The sequence below is a fragment of the Anopheles cruzii genome, chromosome 2 (genome assembly GCF_943734635.1).
Source record: "Anopheles cruzii chromosome 2, idAnoCruzAS_RS32_06, whole genome shotgun sequence".
Lineage (NCBI taxonomy): Eukaryota > Metazoa > Arthropoda > Insecta > Diptera > Culicidae > Anopheles > Anopheles cruzii.
Window position 1 is genome coordinate 60,260,329 of NC_069144.1, and position 14,577 is coordinate 60,274,905.

At 51.4% G+C, this 14,577-nt stretch overlaps 2 protein-coding genes across 2 annotated transcripts; both read left to right on the plus strand.

Annotated features, from left to right (window-relative positions):
* The first annotated feature begins 3,511 nt into the window (after positions 1–3,511).
* LOC128267833 (uncharacterized) lies at positions 3,512–7,146 on the plus strand. Its single transcript, XM_053004778.1, has 2 exons — positions 3,512–3,643; positions 6,353–7,146. The coding sequence occupies exon 2, from the start codon at positions 6,377–6,379 to the stop codon at positions 6,812–6,814; it is 438 nt and encodes a 145-aa protein (XP_052860738.1). The 5' UTR covers positions 3,512–3,643; positions 6,353–6,376; the 3' UTR covers positions 6,815–7,146.
* A 1,960-nt stretch (positions 7,147–9,106) lies between these two features.
* On the plus strand, positions 9,107–13,448 carry LOC128267158 (uncharacterized). The gene is made up of 7 exons (XM_053003947.1): positions 9,107–9,238; positions 9,312–10,349; positions 10,406–10,698; positions 10,775–10,939; positions 11,542–11,752; positions 11,855–12,898; positions 12,969–13,448. Exons 1-7 carry the CDS (start codon positions 9,155–9,157, stop codon positions 13,446–13,448), a joined length of 3,315 nt encoding a protein of 1,104 aa, XP_052859907.1. The 5' UTR covers positions 9,107–9,154.
* The last annotated feature ends 1,129 nt before the right edge of the window (positions 13,449–14,577 follow it).

Below are 14,577 nucleotides of genomic sequence, written 5' to 3' on the forward strand. Positions count from 1 at the left end.
GGAATGTGATGGCGGCACCGTGGCAAGGGTTAGGGATGGCAATGTTTGTCCAAGAACTCTCCTTAGCTAGGAGACCACACTCCACGCCAGGACGCAGGTTCTCTGGTCGGTATTAACATCTCTATTCGATCGGCTCGATACTCGACCGGACGTCCACTGGAAAACGCCTAGAAGTATGCAACACTGTTAACCTTCTGCAATCGAAGCGTCAAGAGTACGAGAAAATAAGGAGAGTAATTAATTTTCACCGCCTTTTGAGCGGCCTATCTGCTTCTCAAGGCCTCGATTCATTACATCCCATTAGCCGGCCGCCCGTTACATCCGCCAACCGATGTCAACCGATCGAACGGTAGATGCCAAACCATATTTTAAACACGTAGTAAGAATACGCAGCCGGGAGAAGCATTTGGCAAGAATAGAATCGTATCAACAACAAGCGTTTAGCCTGCCGGGGCAGTAGCTAGAACTAGGCCATGATTGGTGTAAACAACCAAAACCGAAGGTAGAATATTCGCATGTTAGTGAAAACGCACGCACGCACTCGACAATTTGCGCAACCAACCGAGTTGCGGGGCACCGCAAACGCACTGCATGTCCGCATAGCGACACCCACCCAGATGTGTAAGGTAGAATTAGCTGTGATAACGAACGAAAAAAACAAACCCTAGAGTCCCACACGGTTTGGGGCAGGTAGCCGTTAGGAGGTTAGCATAATTGTCGCATAAAAATACGAAACCGACATTTACCGAGTAGAGAACTGTGGACAATAATGTTATTACAGGAGCGCATGTGTGTGTGTGTGTAGAGTTTGGGTTTTCCTAATCGCTCCACACAAAAATTATATTTGCAACCAATTGAAGCTGCTAGTAATGGAATGTGCTCAGTTCGGAAAGAATTCGTAGTAAACTGATCCCAAATGTCGTAAGCTTCATTCCCACACAATCGGATCGTTGCTCTCGGATTGATGGTTATTAGGATAGTGGACAGATGACCGGGCAGTGAGCAACGGAACGACAACGTAATGTAAACGTAAACCTAAAGCATACCCAATGACAATACACATCAAATACCTAAATGTGCAAGACCCACAGATTTTACGTAGAGTAGGTATTTAGAGAATTTAGAGACCCGCAGATGGCAATTAGCGGTTTAAGCTGTACGTTGTTGAACGCTTATGACAAGAATGTTAGCAATTACCTTGAAAAAGTTATTACAAGTTACAGTCCGAGGTGGTGCCAATTTAGGAAGCATGATATTTATATAAAAATTGCACTTGTTGAACTGTTTAAAGCAAACAAAACCCAACACTACACCGTGGTGATGAAGATGAGATATTTTTTGTATTTTAATTGCGACTTGTGACCTTTGGTGCTCGTCACCAAATTCCGTTAATATTAGAGCCAATAAGAGACAATGACGGGCGAAGATTGGCTAGCGAGCGCGGTTTAACCGAAGGCAAATACACTATATCCAAGTCCATTTACCCTCTAGATGTGTTAAGCGAAAGTATGACAATAAAAGCACGGATGCAAGGCACGCAAGGGCAGGGCAGTCATGCCGACAGTGGACCGGTCAGTATTATTAGAAATGCTTTTATAAAACCCAATCCACTCACACTGGCAATAACTGTTGCGGCGCTCTCTGTGGAGCTCCTTTCTGATTAGCGTAGAATGTCCTCGCCAGGGCCAGGGCGAGGCTGGTGTGTGCCAACGGTATACCTTCCAGCTTTCTCCTCTCTACACGGACCCACACGCCACCAACCACCGCTTGACCGCAAGTAGTGCGAACCGTTTTGCCATTTGCCCGAAAGAAAAGGAACCAAGTTCCTCAACCGTCTGGTGGAACGGAATTATATCGATGTAACACATAACCTAAACGGACAGTTAAAAGCGGTACATGGCAACCAATAGACCATAAGACCCCAGAATAGTGTGAACAATAATCTAACCGTAAACACCGATCGATAAGTGATTGAACAGCCAAATAACAGTTTGTTAGAGGGAGCGATCCTTGGCGAGGTTGATGAAATGGAACAAACAAAACAATAGATATTGAAATAAACTCTTCATCAACGTTATAACACACTCAATGTCTTTGTCTATGGTGGAGTTTAAGCTACAACACCACTGAATGTTCGCCGAGTACCAGGCACCGGATCGTGTTCTCACTCGAGTGCATCGTTGTCACTTGTCGAAACCCACAGGACATTCCCCCGAAGGTAAGTAAATAATTCCTACCCGTGCAACCCGTTGTAAGGTGAGCCTCAGAACAGAATACACAGAAACAATGGACCATGATACGATCCTATACTCGGTTATTGTTAGGAGTTGCTCCGTGCCACGTGGCTTTCGGATCAAAAGACAAATGTCAAGACGGTAAAGCATCCCAGGAATTGTGTGATATCACATTGCGAGAGCCGGTCGGTCTTCGGTACATGGTTCCAGGGCATGTTTTGTGCATGATTTATGAAGTTCTGTGCCGTGCCGATACATTGTTGTAAATTCGCACACGGCACTCAGAGACAACAAACACTGCTCCCGAGGCATGTCATTAATTGTGCCTGCAATGGGATTATCGATTCAGTCTGTGGGTTTAGTCGGAGTCGAAGCACTAAGTCAATGATGAGTCGCTGCACAACCGTTGGGGTGCCTGTTCCTTAATTCTTATTGCTTCGTTCGTTTAGATCTGAGGCGCCTCCATCGTACCTGGCGTCTCCATCGAAAAACGGTAACGCCAACACATGGCCATATGTTGTACTCCAAGAAGAGAAAGCAACCCTGCCTTGACCATGCCTTAAAGATAATTGACTCGCAAAAAGAACACGAGAAATATTGCATTCCGCGTTTGATTTATTACTCTTTCTCCGACACCGAGTCCGAAGAAAAGACTGAAGGCTGACAAAGGCCACAACACCATCGACGCTTCTGCGCTTCTAATTGTTGCTTGTGTTCTTCCCGTCCCTCGATTGCTCTCGAAACTTTCTGCAAAACACCCATTCACCCGTTCACGGCGTGACGGCGTATAAACTGTGACTGATGACACAGCAGCGGCCAAACATAAGCGCGTGATTCAGGTGAATGATATTTCACGCTCGCCGGATCATCCACACTCACCGCAAGTAACGGCAGCTTCCAACAACTTGATTTGTTTGTCATAAATTGTATTTCTTGCCGCGTGTCACCGAACCGGTGCCGGCCATTGGTGTTGGTGAACATTGTCCCCTACGCTTTTCTCGCCTTTTCTGAACCATGATCCGAACTGCTCGAATCCGCGTGGTCGCTTTACTCGATTGTTCAAACCAGAACTCCTCGTCATCGTTCTCAGACAAACGTCGCAAGACAATCGACCCACACACACAGACACGCGGGTCGCGGTCTATTTTTGTGCCACGATTCATCGTCTGTCTGCGGACCGTTGCGCCGGTGTGTGAGGGTTTTGAGCCAATTCGAGCACCGATTTATGCCGGGAAGCCGACAGCGGGACCGCGTGCGCCAATTCAGTCGAAGTTTGACAGTGAACGGGAAATCACGTCCCCAGCGGAGCTAACGGGTCCTTTGGACAAAGTGAACAAAGTGAATAAGGAATCGCCCAACAGTATCGGTGCAGCCTAATCCTTCAGGAATTATCTGATCTCTTTGGAAAGGTGAGTCTTAGTGAAAGTGTTATTAGAAGAGTTTTTTATAAAAGAAAGAAAGATTTCGAATGCCGAATGTTCGATTGAGTCATTACGTTAACGAGACAGACGATAAGCAAACGAGAAGGTGGAACCGTGCCCTGACCCCAATGCAACATTATCGATGAGCGTCTTTATCTCGCATTCTGCACTCTGCATGGGCCTTTGCTCCACTTTTTCCAACCCACCAGTCGCTCGGTGGCACCTGCAAAAGATTGCGGTTCGGTTTTTGTGTTCCATTTTTACTACGGCGATTGATAAGCGCCTCTTAAGCCGGAACGTCGTTATTCGAACGAATCGAATCGAGTTCCGAGAAGTTGCACAGTTTCGAAACCGACCGCCGATCCATCATGTGGCGACCGAAAGTTTTATTAACCCAGCAGAAGATGACAAACGCAGGATGTTGGCCAATTGTTAGTCAGACATCAATTTAGCGCCCGGTTCGAGTGCACCGTCTGGTAGTATCCGCCTGGCAAGGCATTAATTCTTCGTCGGGACATAAATTTGAATATATCATATCGCAGCAGCGAGCAGCTTCTCATGCCGTCGAATGCACTTGCACCATTCCGGGCTGAATCCCACATTAATTAGCAGTGGCCGCCGCAAACGAGAACGAGTTGAGTGGAATTTCTTTCCGTGGGCACAGCGGCCGACATGTGTCGTGGGCACCAGACACCAGACACCCCGCACGGCAGCAGCCGCCCTTCGAACGGCGATTGCTGTCGCGCCAACTGAATCACGTCGCGAAGGCGCAGGAATCGTCTCGCCGGCTTCCGGGCCGAACCTTAGGCCGAGCCAGACGAATAAATCCCACAAAGGGATGATTCATGTATTCCTTTTTTTCTCTCACTTATTATGCTTCGTTCCGTCGCGAGCGTCGCGCCGATCTGACTCACGTCGAACGGATAAGGCTGAGTGCAGATGCAGATGAAGCGATCGGTTTGCGTGACTGCTGCTCAAAACATAACCCCGCGGCCTCGATTCGGCATCAGTTCACGATTCTCCGCACCCAATCGGTGATCACGTTGCGGAGACGTTTCGTGTTTCGTACGTGCGACCGTCAGGCTCGTGGTGACGGCCATCGGCCCGTTAAAGCCCGAGATTTATGCTTATGATGTTGCCTTGACTGTTGCCACATGATGCTGACTCATAGGGGAATTATCGGCCAGCAGAAAGAGCGCGCATAAGAAACGATTAGCGAAACCGGCCAGTTCCGGTTCGGCCAGACAGTTATGGTAATTGTTTGCGTTTAAACATTTACCAAAATTGTTGCATAATTGAACTGTTTCAATAAATCAGAAGGCATAAAGGGCGCGCGCAATGCTCCAATTTGTAGCAGAGGCCGAATGACCCGTCGCTGTTCTAATTTCGGCCATTGGTTAGCCAAAAATGTTAATTGACACTTATGACACGTTGTACGACAGACACAGTGCGCTACCGAATCAACCCTAACTATGAGTAAACCGGGCTCTCTGGTCTCGAGTGTGCAACGGAACGATGGACCACCGGATGGGCGCACTTGTTCTAAATTAATTTTAGGAGTATCGCATTTGCGCCTCCCTGATGCGCCGGCATCCTGGCGTACAACGCCGGCTCACCCACAACGCCTGGCCTGCCTGGGAATTATTATTGTTATGGGTTATGTTAAATTTATAACGCGTCGTGTCCACGCGCGCACTTCGAGCGAAGGGAACCGAAAACACATGTCTAAATAGACTGCTCGTTACTGTTCTTAGTGCGCCCGGTAACAAGCGTCTGCCGCGTCGGACCTTACGGCAGTATGCATTTCGTGCACCAGCAACAAAGTGACTCCTACCGGGGTCACCGTTTCTTTTGGGTTGCAACTTCCGGCCTTGATTGATTGCGATCGTGTGCACAGTGCCCCCATTAATTTGGGTCATTGGGTTGTTGTCCCGTCTTCGCTCGGGAGCAAACAATCTTATTTGTTTTACATCGGCCCGGCTTTTTTACAACCTCTTTGCTCTCGATGTAAGTATATTTTTTCTGCCCGGCACCGAATCAACATTAAATAATGACGGTCATTCCGGTCGCAAAGTGGCTCCAATTAATTCAAATTAAAGCCCTAGCCAGGACCGGGCCAGGGGTGACTAATTTCAAAACAAAATTCGCAGCCTGATCGTGTTGTTCGATTCTCGAATAAGATGAAAAGTAAATAAACAAACGTCGCCCGTGAAGGCGGGTCTGCGTCCGTTCTGCAGTGGCCACGGTCTGGTTGGCGGAAAACATCATTTCTCATCATCAACACCCCATCGCCGTCGTTGGCGTGTCTTCATTTTTTTCACCCAACAACGACGACAACGACGAGCTGTGTTCGTCCTCGAGGAATCCGACGAGCAGGAATGTGGGACTCCATTGCCCGGGGGTCCCGGGAAGGTACAATTAGAATGGGCGCCATACTGCTGCTGCTGCTGGCCATCGAATTGTGTCTCGAGGAAAGCGTTTAAAAATACACGCCTGGGGTTTTCCGCGATCGTGTAGCGAGAACGCGTCGCCACGCGGTCCTACGCTCCCCGGTGCGAGCGGGTGCGTGTGTCGTTTCACAATACTTGGGTCAATATTTGGGTCTCCATCATCGTACCTCCCCCCGAAAAAGGGAACGATCGATTGACAGAATTGGGTCCACTTTCGGTTGATTATTTCTTCTTCGTTTCTTTTTAGCGTAACACACACAAACAAACCGCAATGGCCCTTGCCGAGAGCACCACCAAGACGGAGATGACGCTGACGGAAACTTCGACGCCCGTCATCTCGAAGGAGGTGATCGTGGAGAAGTCCTCCGACGGGGTTTCGGAGAAGAGCGTCACGCAGTCGAAGAGCTACGGATCGGCGAGCGAAAAGTCGATGGTCGAAGAGTCGGCCAACTCGATCACCAAGAAGCAGGAAAAGTCGGAGTCCGCGTTCGCGTCGGAGCGCAGCGTTTCGGAGGTGGTGTCCGACAACGGAGCCCTCGCTTCGTCGCTGCTCTCGTCGTCCTCCGTCGTCAGCTCGGTCAGCAGCAGCAAGGTGGTTTCATCCTCGTTCAGCTCTTCCACCTCCTCCTCGATCTCGTCCTCGTCGTCCATTAAATCGTCCTCATCGTTCGATTCCAGCTCCGCCATCGACGAGTTCTTCAAAAACTGAGCGCCCGGTTCGGCTTTGTGATCACTACTTTATGATTTTAGGTTCTCATTCAGTTTCGTTTTTACGTGGAACCTCTGTTGGCAGCTGGCAGCTGGCCGAGCGTCTTGATATTAATGTTTCGCAAACAAAACAACTTGGGTGAACGGTGAACAAGACCCAAGTTCGCGCTCCTCTTCGCGCTTTTCCCACTCGGCAGAACTGAAATGTATCAAAACAAAGCATAATTTAATCTTTCACACCGACCAAGCCGTGCGTGTTCCGAATATCTTAAGCAATGTGAGGAGGAAGGGATAAAGGAATAAAAAAACACATGGAAAACAGTGCACCGACGCGCGCGCTGTAAATTGTAGCCGTTTCGTGTTGCGTCTGGGTGTGTGGCGCGAGATCAAGGACAACGGGAACACCGGCGTCCGGAGGCGTGTGCGATTGTGCGAATCGCGTGCTAAAATTATCCGAAAACCGGTGCCCCACATGCGGTCGTTCGTTCGACATCGTTTTTCCAACCACCCTAACGCCTAAGACATATCGGTATTTCGCGCCTCACGTCGCGCCGCTGTCTTCCTTGTTCTAATTTTCGTTCTTCAAATTCCTCTTGACGGAACAGGTGAGCAGCGTTACGTTTCGCGCCTTCCGTCAGACCAAGACAGTGGGCAAGGCGAGGCCTTGACGGGGGAGGTTCAGGGTTAAAAATAGACCCTCTGTTCATTACACAATGTGCATCTCCGTTGCAGCTTGGAAGGGTTTGTTTCACCGATTGTAAGACACACGCCGCCGGAGATCGTCGATTGATGAAGTGTGAAGTCATTCGAAACGGACATTACTTTCAACGACTCCCCGTTAACTTTGGCCACCCGGAACCCCCGGGAAAAGGCATGCAACTTATGGCACCACACCACATCTGAGAGATCAAACCTAACCGCAGCAATTTGTCTACGAGTCAACTTTCGAGGATGAACTGTAACCGCAACGACCAGGTCGCGGTAGAGTCAGGATAACCGAACTTATCCCACTATACTGTCCCATTGCAACCAGCAGCCCAGCCCGAGCGCTCGCAAGTCTCGAAAGAAAAATGTCCCGATGTCCATCCGTGGTCGACGGTTGAGGTTTGGCTTTAACTTTGCAACCTCAAACGTACCCGGCGGCTACGAACCAAATCAAGGCCCTGATTTATGGACATATGAGGCTGTGTCTTCCTCTCATGCGGTGGCGGAAAACTCATCCAACGTCAAGGCTCGCATCGCCCCCGGGGCTAATTGGAGGCTGGCGGGAGGTTGAAAAGCCAGCACGGAGTCGATGTAGCGAAATGTAGGACAAACCCGTAAAGTTTCGCTGCAGATAAGATATTGTTTTACTAACTTTCGGCCGGGCGAATCCCATGGGGAGCCAACGGGCTTCGTTCGACCGGTCGGGTTCACATTGAGACAATCAAAATTCGGCGACCCTTTACCGTCTCGCCTTAAGGATCGTTATCGTTGGGTGGATGGGTCTCTTCGCTTCGATGCCAATTCACCAGCGTCCGCTTTCCGTATGTTTCGGACGCCATGTATCTCCTCCAAAGGGACCTCCGGTGGGAATTGAAACTTGTTAAAAGGTGCTAAAGCAGTATTATTACCCTCACCAGGACCGGTGAAACGAGTCTCAGGACGTTTGGAACCAAAAAAACTCCTCGACATTGCACACAACGTACCGTGCGTTGTGTGCAAGGTTCTTGAATGCCAGAACATTTGGTCTCGAGACCCGACTGCGAAGCGATACTAAACGCGAGGAACAAACGGAAATAATCTTCAAATGTCACAAACTTTGAAAAATAATTTGATTTCATCTAAACTAGGTGACCTTGAAAAGATCGGCATCGCCAAATTGACCATTCTTGGTGAGCAAAAACTCATCATCTCACAATCGAAATCTAAGTTTTGGGCAGTGTCCAAAAATGAAGCAGAACCGGTTTCGGCCTCCCCAAAGCACTCCATCCAATTGAGAACCTAATCATGCCGAATCATGCCAAACTCGCTTTCAAACGCTCCTGCGGGTCTCGTAATCCACTTGACGGGAGATTTGCATTCGCACCGCACTTATCACGGTCCTCCCATCGACCGCGGCCGCGATCGATGTATTCGTGCCTTCCGACAAGCGGTTAGACCGGGTTCTAGCCACTCTATCGCCAGTCCTGTGCCCGGGTTGCAGTTTCTAACGCGACTCCATTGTGTGAAGAACATGCTACGACTGTTCTGTGCCGTCGTGTGGGTTGTCTGCTGTTGCCAATCGGTGCCGGTCGTTGTTGCGCAACAGCGCCATCCGCGAGTCTGCACCGACGATGGTGGCTGTCTGCAGGGCATCTCCATGACGGACGTGAAAAACATTCGCTTCGATGCGTTCCTAGGAATCCCCTACGCCAACCCTCCCGTTGGGAGCTTGCGTTTCAAGGTAAGTCCGGCTACGGGGGGAGGGGGGGGGGGGTCTCTGTGTAGCGACTTACCCGTTCGAGTCTTTTCCGTAGAACCCGATCCCGGTTGGAGCGCTGACCGAGGAATACAACGCGACCGAAAGCAAAGCGGCTTGCCTCCAGCGTACACTCCTCGAATCGGAGCGTCCCGTCGTCGGGAACGAAGATTGTCTGTATCTGAACGTCTATCGACCAAAAGCGAACGCTTCGGAGCTCCCGGTGATGGTCTACATCCACGGAGGCGGATACTTCTCCGGTTCCGCCGATCCACAGCTGTACGGTCCGGAGCGACTTCTGGCGACGCAGCAGGCGCTGCTAGTGGCCATCCAGTACCGGCTGGGAGTGTTTGGGTTCCTGTCGACCGGCGATGAGGTGGTGCCGGGAAACGCCGGAATGCACGATCAGGTGTTAGCCCTGAAGTGGGTCCAGCGCCATATCCGCTCGTTCGGTGGCGATCCGGGGCGGGTGACCATTTTCGGCGAAAGCGCTGGAGGTGCGTCGGTTCAGCTGCACCTGATAAGCCCCCTGAGTCGGGGACTGTTTCAGCGGGCGATTATCATGAGCGGCAGCGCGATAGCGACTTGGAGCCTACCGATCGACGATCCACTGGCCTTGGCACGGCGGCAGGCACAGCTGGTAGGAGTTTCCGAAGCGAACGAGCTAACCTCGTCCGAACTGGTCGACGTTCTGCAGCACATCGAGGGCCGGGTGCTGGCCGCCAGTGCCACCCATCTTCGAACGTGGTTCGAACACCCGATCATAATCTACCGCCCGGTGCCGGAGAGTTCCGTGGTCCCCGAGAGTGAACGCTTTTTGCCGGAGGATCCAAGGAAGCTGTGGTCCGAAGGGAGCTATACCGATGTACCGCTGATGTTCGGAACGGTACCGAATGATGGGGCCATAGCCAGTCTACCTATCATACACAACGCCACAATGCGGCAAGAGTTTAACGACGGCCTGGCAGACCTGCTACCGGCGGTGCTTGCCGTGAATGGCACGCCTGAGGTTATGGATCAAATCAAGTCCCGGTACTTCCCAGACGCTCCCGCTGGGCAGTGGTTAACGGAGCAAAATTCGCAACAATTTACCCAGGTTTGTAATCCCCTATCTGCTGAAGGATTTTTGCTCAACGCGTTACATCTCCGCAGATGTTTAGCGATGTCCTCATAAAGTATCCGGTCGTCAAATCGTTGCTGCAGTACGCTGCCAACAAAACCGGTTGCCGCGAAACGACGCTCTACTCGTTCGAGTTCACCGGACGGCACTCGTTCTCCTCGCTCTTCGCCCACCATGCGAACGTAACCCACGGAGTGGTCCATCAGGATGAGCTAATCTATCTCTTTCGTATGGCCGGCGTGTTCACCGACTTCCCCGAGGGCGCTCCGGAGAACGAAGTGGCCGACACGTGGACGCAGTTTTTCGTCACCTTCGCCTCGGACAGGTAACTACTGGGTGGCACTGGGTGATTCGTTTGTGCGTACAGTTTAATGACCCAACCCGTTGAGTAACCTTTTCAGCCCCCCGGCTACGACGGCAAGCGCTTGTGAACAGGACAGCATAAAAACGGTGGCCTTCGTAAATGGCGCTTCAAACGAGGCACCGATCGAGTTGACCAGAGGTGCCGGTGTTGCACCGGAGCTCCAGGAAATGGTAAAGTTCTGGGACCGAATTTACGACTCTTCGTACATTGCCTATCACTGATGGACCAAGACCCCGGACCCCGAGGTCACGTGCCACAGATGTTAACGCACGGCGCACACTTTTCAAATAAAGTCTTTTGCGGAATGCAATATGAAAGATCGTAGCGGGACTCGTGTTTCATTCGATCATCAGACGCCCAGATTCATCATGCAGACGAAATGTGGGTCAGTGGCATCGGAAGTGATCGCAGCTCTTGTCACTTTCAGCAGGAAACGAATCTTCATTTTCGTATCTTTCCCGACTTCGTTGCGCTGACCGTAACATTATCAAACAGCAGCGAAATAACCATAATCGAAACCGGTTCCGGATGAGCCCAAATGTCTGCGCCAAAATATCGTAGATCTCTATTCATGTTTATCAAAAGACGGCGACTGCAACGCCCGGCTGTTGGTAAAAGAAAACTAGTTTCCGCTAAAGAAAGAGGTCAAGTTTGGGAGAAAGTTTACGCATCGGCAGACGTATAAAAGTGGCGTCGATCAAAAAACGTAAACTCAGTTCCTGGCACGTGCCCGTGCTGTGGGCAGCGTGTGATTTTAACCCCCAAAACGGCGTCCTCAACTTCGACCATGAGGGTCGCCGTTAGAAGTGTTTCGGAGAAGCTCCTATTGAGCGTGTGCGTGCTAATTACTTTTTGCTATCCGGCCCCGGGGCAATCAAACCCCGTGCCACCTTTCGTGTGCCTCAGTGATGGATGTCTTCGTGGCACGTGGATGCAAGACGCCACGCAGCATCCTTTTGCGGCGTACTTTGGCATCCCGTACGCCAGGCCACCGGTCGGACAGCTTCGTTTTACGGTGAGCTTTTAATGGCGACGGCACACGCATTAAGGGTGCTAAAGTTTTTGTGATCCTCGTCGGTCGGTCGGTCTTCTCAAACCTGTTCCTCCCGCTGCGTAGAATCCTCAGCCGAGTGGTCCGTGGAACGGAACGTTTGATGCCTCCAACCCCGCCGGTCCCTGCATCCAGAAGGTGACCCCAGGTACGGCCATCATAGGCAGCGAGGATTGTCTCTATCTCAACGTGTACGCACCGTTCCGAGACTATTTCGACGATGCCGGCCGGCTTCCGGTGATGGTGTACATCCACGGGGGTGCGTTCTCTTTAGGGTCGGCCCACCCGAGCTTGCGGGATCCGTCGAGGTTCATGAGCACCCGGAAGGTGCTGGTCGTTACTTTTCAGTATCGACTGGGGGTGATGGGATTTCTGGCCACCGGAGACAGTGCGGCGCCCGGCAACTTTGGCATGAAGGATCAGGTTCTGGCCCTTCGCTGGGTGCAGAGGAACATTCGCCCCTTCGGGGGTGACCCGCGGCGTGTGACAATCTTCGGTGACAGCTCAGCCGGTGCATCGGTGCAGTACCACATGATCAGTCCACTGAGTCGGGGTCTGTTTCAACGCGCAATCAGCCTTAGTGGCATTGCACTGGCATCGTGGAGCGTCCCGTACGACAATCCTCTCGCACTGGCCCAGGCTCAGGCCAAAGCGGTCGGTATTACCGATGCGGATCGCATCACCACGAGCAAGCTGATCGCCCGGCTTCGAGAGGTAAAAGCCGAGACGCTAGTGTTTAGCATCGACCAGCTTAAGCAGTGGGATATTGAACCCCTGACACTGTACCGTCCGACGGTCGAGCCGAAACACACCGTGCGGAGCGCGTTCCTGACGGAAGATCCTCGCGACCTCTGGAAGCGGGGCGACTACACGAGCGTCCCGTGGCTGACGGGCACCCTGCCAACGGATGGGTCGATTGTAACGCAAGCTGCGTATAGAAACGCCACTTTACTCGGGCAATTTAATTCGCGCTTCGTGGAACTGCTGCAGCTATTTTTAAGGATCCCGGGCATTAATGACGCTATGCTGCGGAATCTCAAACGGCGATACTTCAACGACACTCCGGCCGGAGTGTGGAATACGATCGATAACTATCCTGACTCGACCACAGTAAGTGCTTTCGATACGAAGTGTCCCGTCCGTCCCGGCATAATCTCGTAACAATCTGTCCAATCTCTAGATGGTCACGGATGCTTTGTTCATCTATCCGATGGCCTCCTCGGTTATGCAGCATATGGCGAACTACAAACCGCACCCGACCAGTGTCTATTCGTTCCAGTTTCAGGGCCGCTACTCGATGGCGATAGTGAACGCCACCGTAACCAAGGGATACGGGCTAACCCACGGCGATGAGTTGATCTACCTCTTCCGGATACCGCTGCTCTTTCCTGACTTCCCGGTCGGTTCGCCCGAAGCCGCAATGTCCCAGCAGTGGGTCAAGTACGTGGTCGATTTTGCTACGACCAGCAGTGCTGGCCGAGTGGGAACGTGCATTGGACAACGGTGCGATGTGGTGCAGTTTTCCAACTCCAATAACACCCAGATGCCCGTGAAGAAGACGCTTAAGGCGGGTCTGTACGAGGACGTCTTCAAGTTCTGGAGAACTTTTTACCTGACAGCGTGCCAGCTTACGAAGTGCACTAATAAAGACATCTTCTAAACGACAGGACGCCTCTTTTGCACGACTAGATCTATAAATAACCTCAATGGACGAAGGCGGCACTGATTGGCGGTCTATTGATCTTGAAAAAACCCGCGATCATCTTGCGATGGGCATGGTTCAACGACATCGTTATCAGCAGACGAACCGAAGCCTTCGAACCAGCGCAAAAAACGTATACAAGAGGCACGCGCCACCGGAATAGTCCACGATCAGCTGGATTTACTGGACAGCTGATAACGCCTGCCCCAGTAGAAGAACCGATCGATGACCGACCGGAGCAAAACATTAAATTATCAGTCGCAAATCTCATTAGGAGTACGTTACATCACAGAACGGAACAAGAAGACGCAAATTCGGGACTCCTAAGGGCGACATCACGAAGCACGATCGAAAGTGAACGCACCCAATTTGCATACTAAGGGGCCGTTTTTTCGGGGCCGTTGGTGAATGACACACAAAAAAGGGAGAGTTAAAGTCCCGGTCACTTTCGAGGGGCTCCCGAATTCCAGAGACGGTTCCAAATTGAGGACGCGTCATGCATTCGGCGATCTCGTCGATCTCGTCGGTTCAGGGCGCGCAACGGCGGGAAGCCAAAAGTCAAATGCATCATTCGGGTCCGCCGCCGTCCAGTCCAAGAATAGGCTCGTCTGCCGGGGTGCATTTCGGCCGTCGCAAATGTGGGTCAGTATGCATTATGCAAATACAAAAAAAAAATACGCAAACGAGCAACGGAACGGATGGGTGAAGTAACTGCGAAAATCGAGGCCAACGAAAGAAATAAGCAATATGCGAACGCCGGCACCGTCTGGCCTGGCGCGGGATGTTATCTGAATCGGGAATCGGGAGCTGTGCTGTTTTTGGGGAGGATGCCCGGCATTGGGAACACGACACGTGCGACCTCCTCTCTTTCGCTCTCGAGGTTCTGGTCGCCCGGCATGTTCTAACTTTCCTGCGCCTTGTGTATCTCGTAAAACTCGTTCCCATGCAGGGCGATCGAACCGAAAGGATCAATTACTGGCGCGGCGGAGGGGGCTGGGCTAATAATTTTGCTGCACGCGCACGCGCCTCAAGATTTATGGACAAGAATGCAACTGGAGCATAGCGCATTTGCAACCCATTGCACAAC

Excerpts from the sequence above, each read along its gene's own strand:
- LOC128267833 (XM_053004778.1), top strand. The coding sequence starts at position 6,377 with ATGGCCCTTGCCGAGAGCACCACCAAGACGGAGATGACGCTGACGGAA.
- LOC128267158 (XM_053003947.1), top strand. The coding sequence starts at position 9,155 with ATGACGGACGTGAAAAACATTCGCTTCGATGCGTTCCTAGGAATCCCC. Across the intron at positions 10,350-10,405 it reads ATTCGCAACAATTTACCCAG|ATGTTTAGCGATGTCCTCAT; the intron begins GTTTGTAATCCC and ends ACATCTCCGCAG. Across the intron at positions 12,899-12,968 it reads ACTATCCTGACTCGACCACA|ATGGTCACGGATGCTTTGTT; the intron begins GTAAGTGCTTTC and ends TCCAATCTCTAG.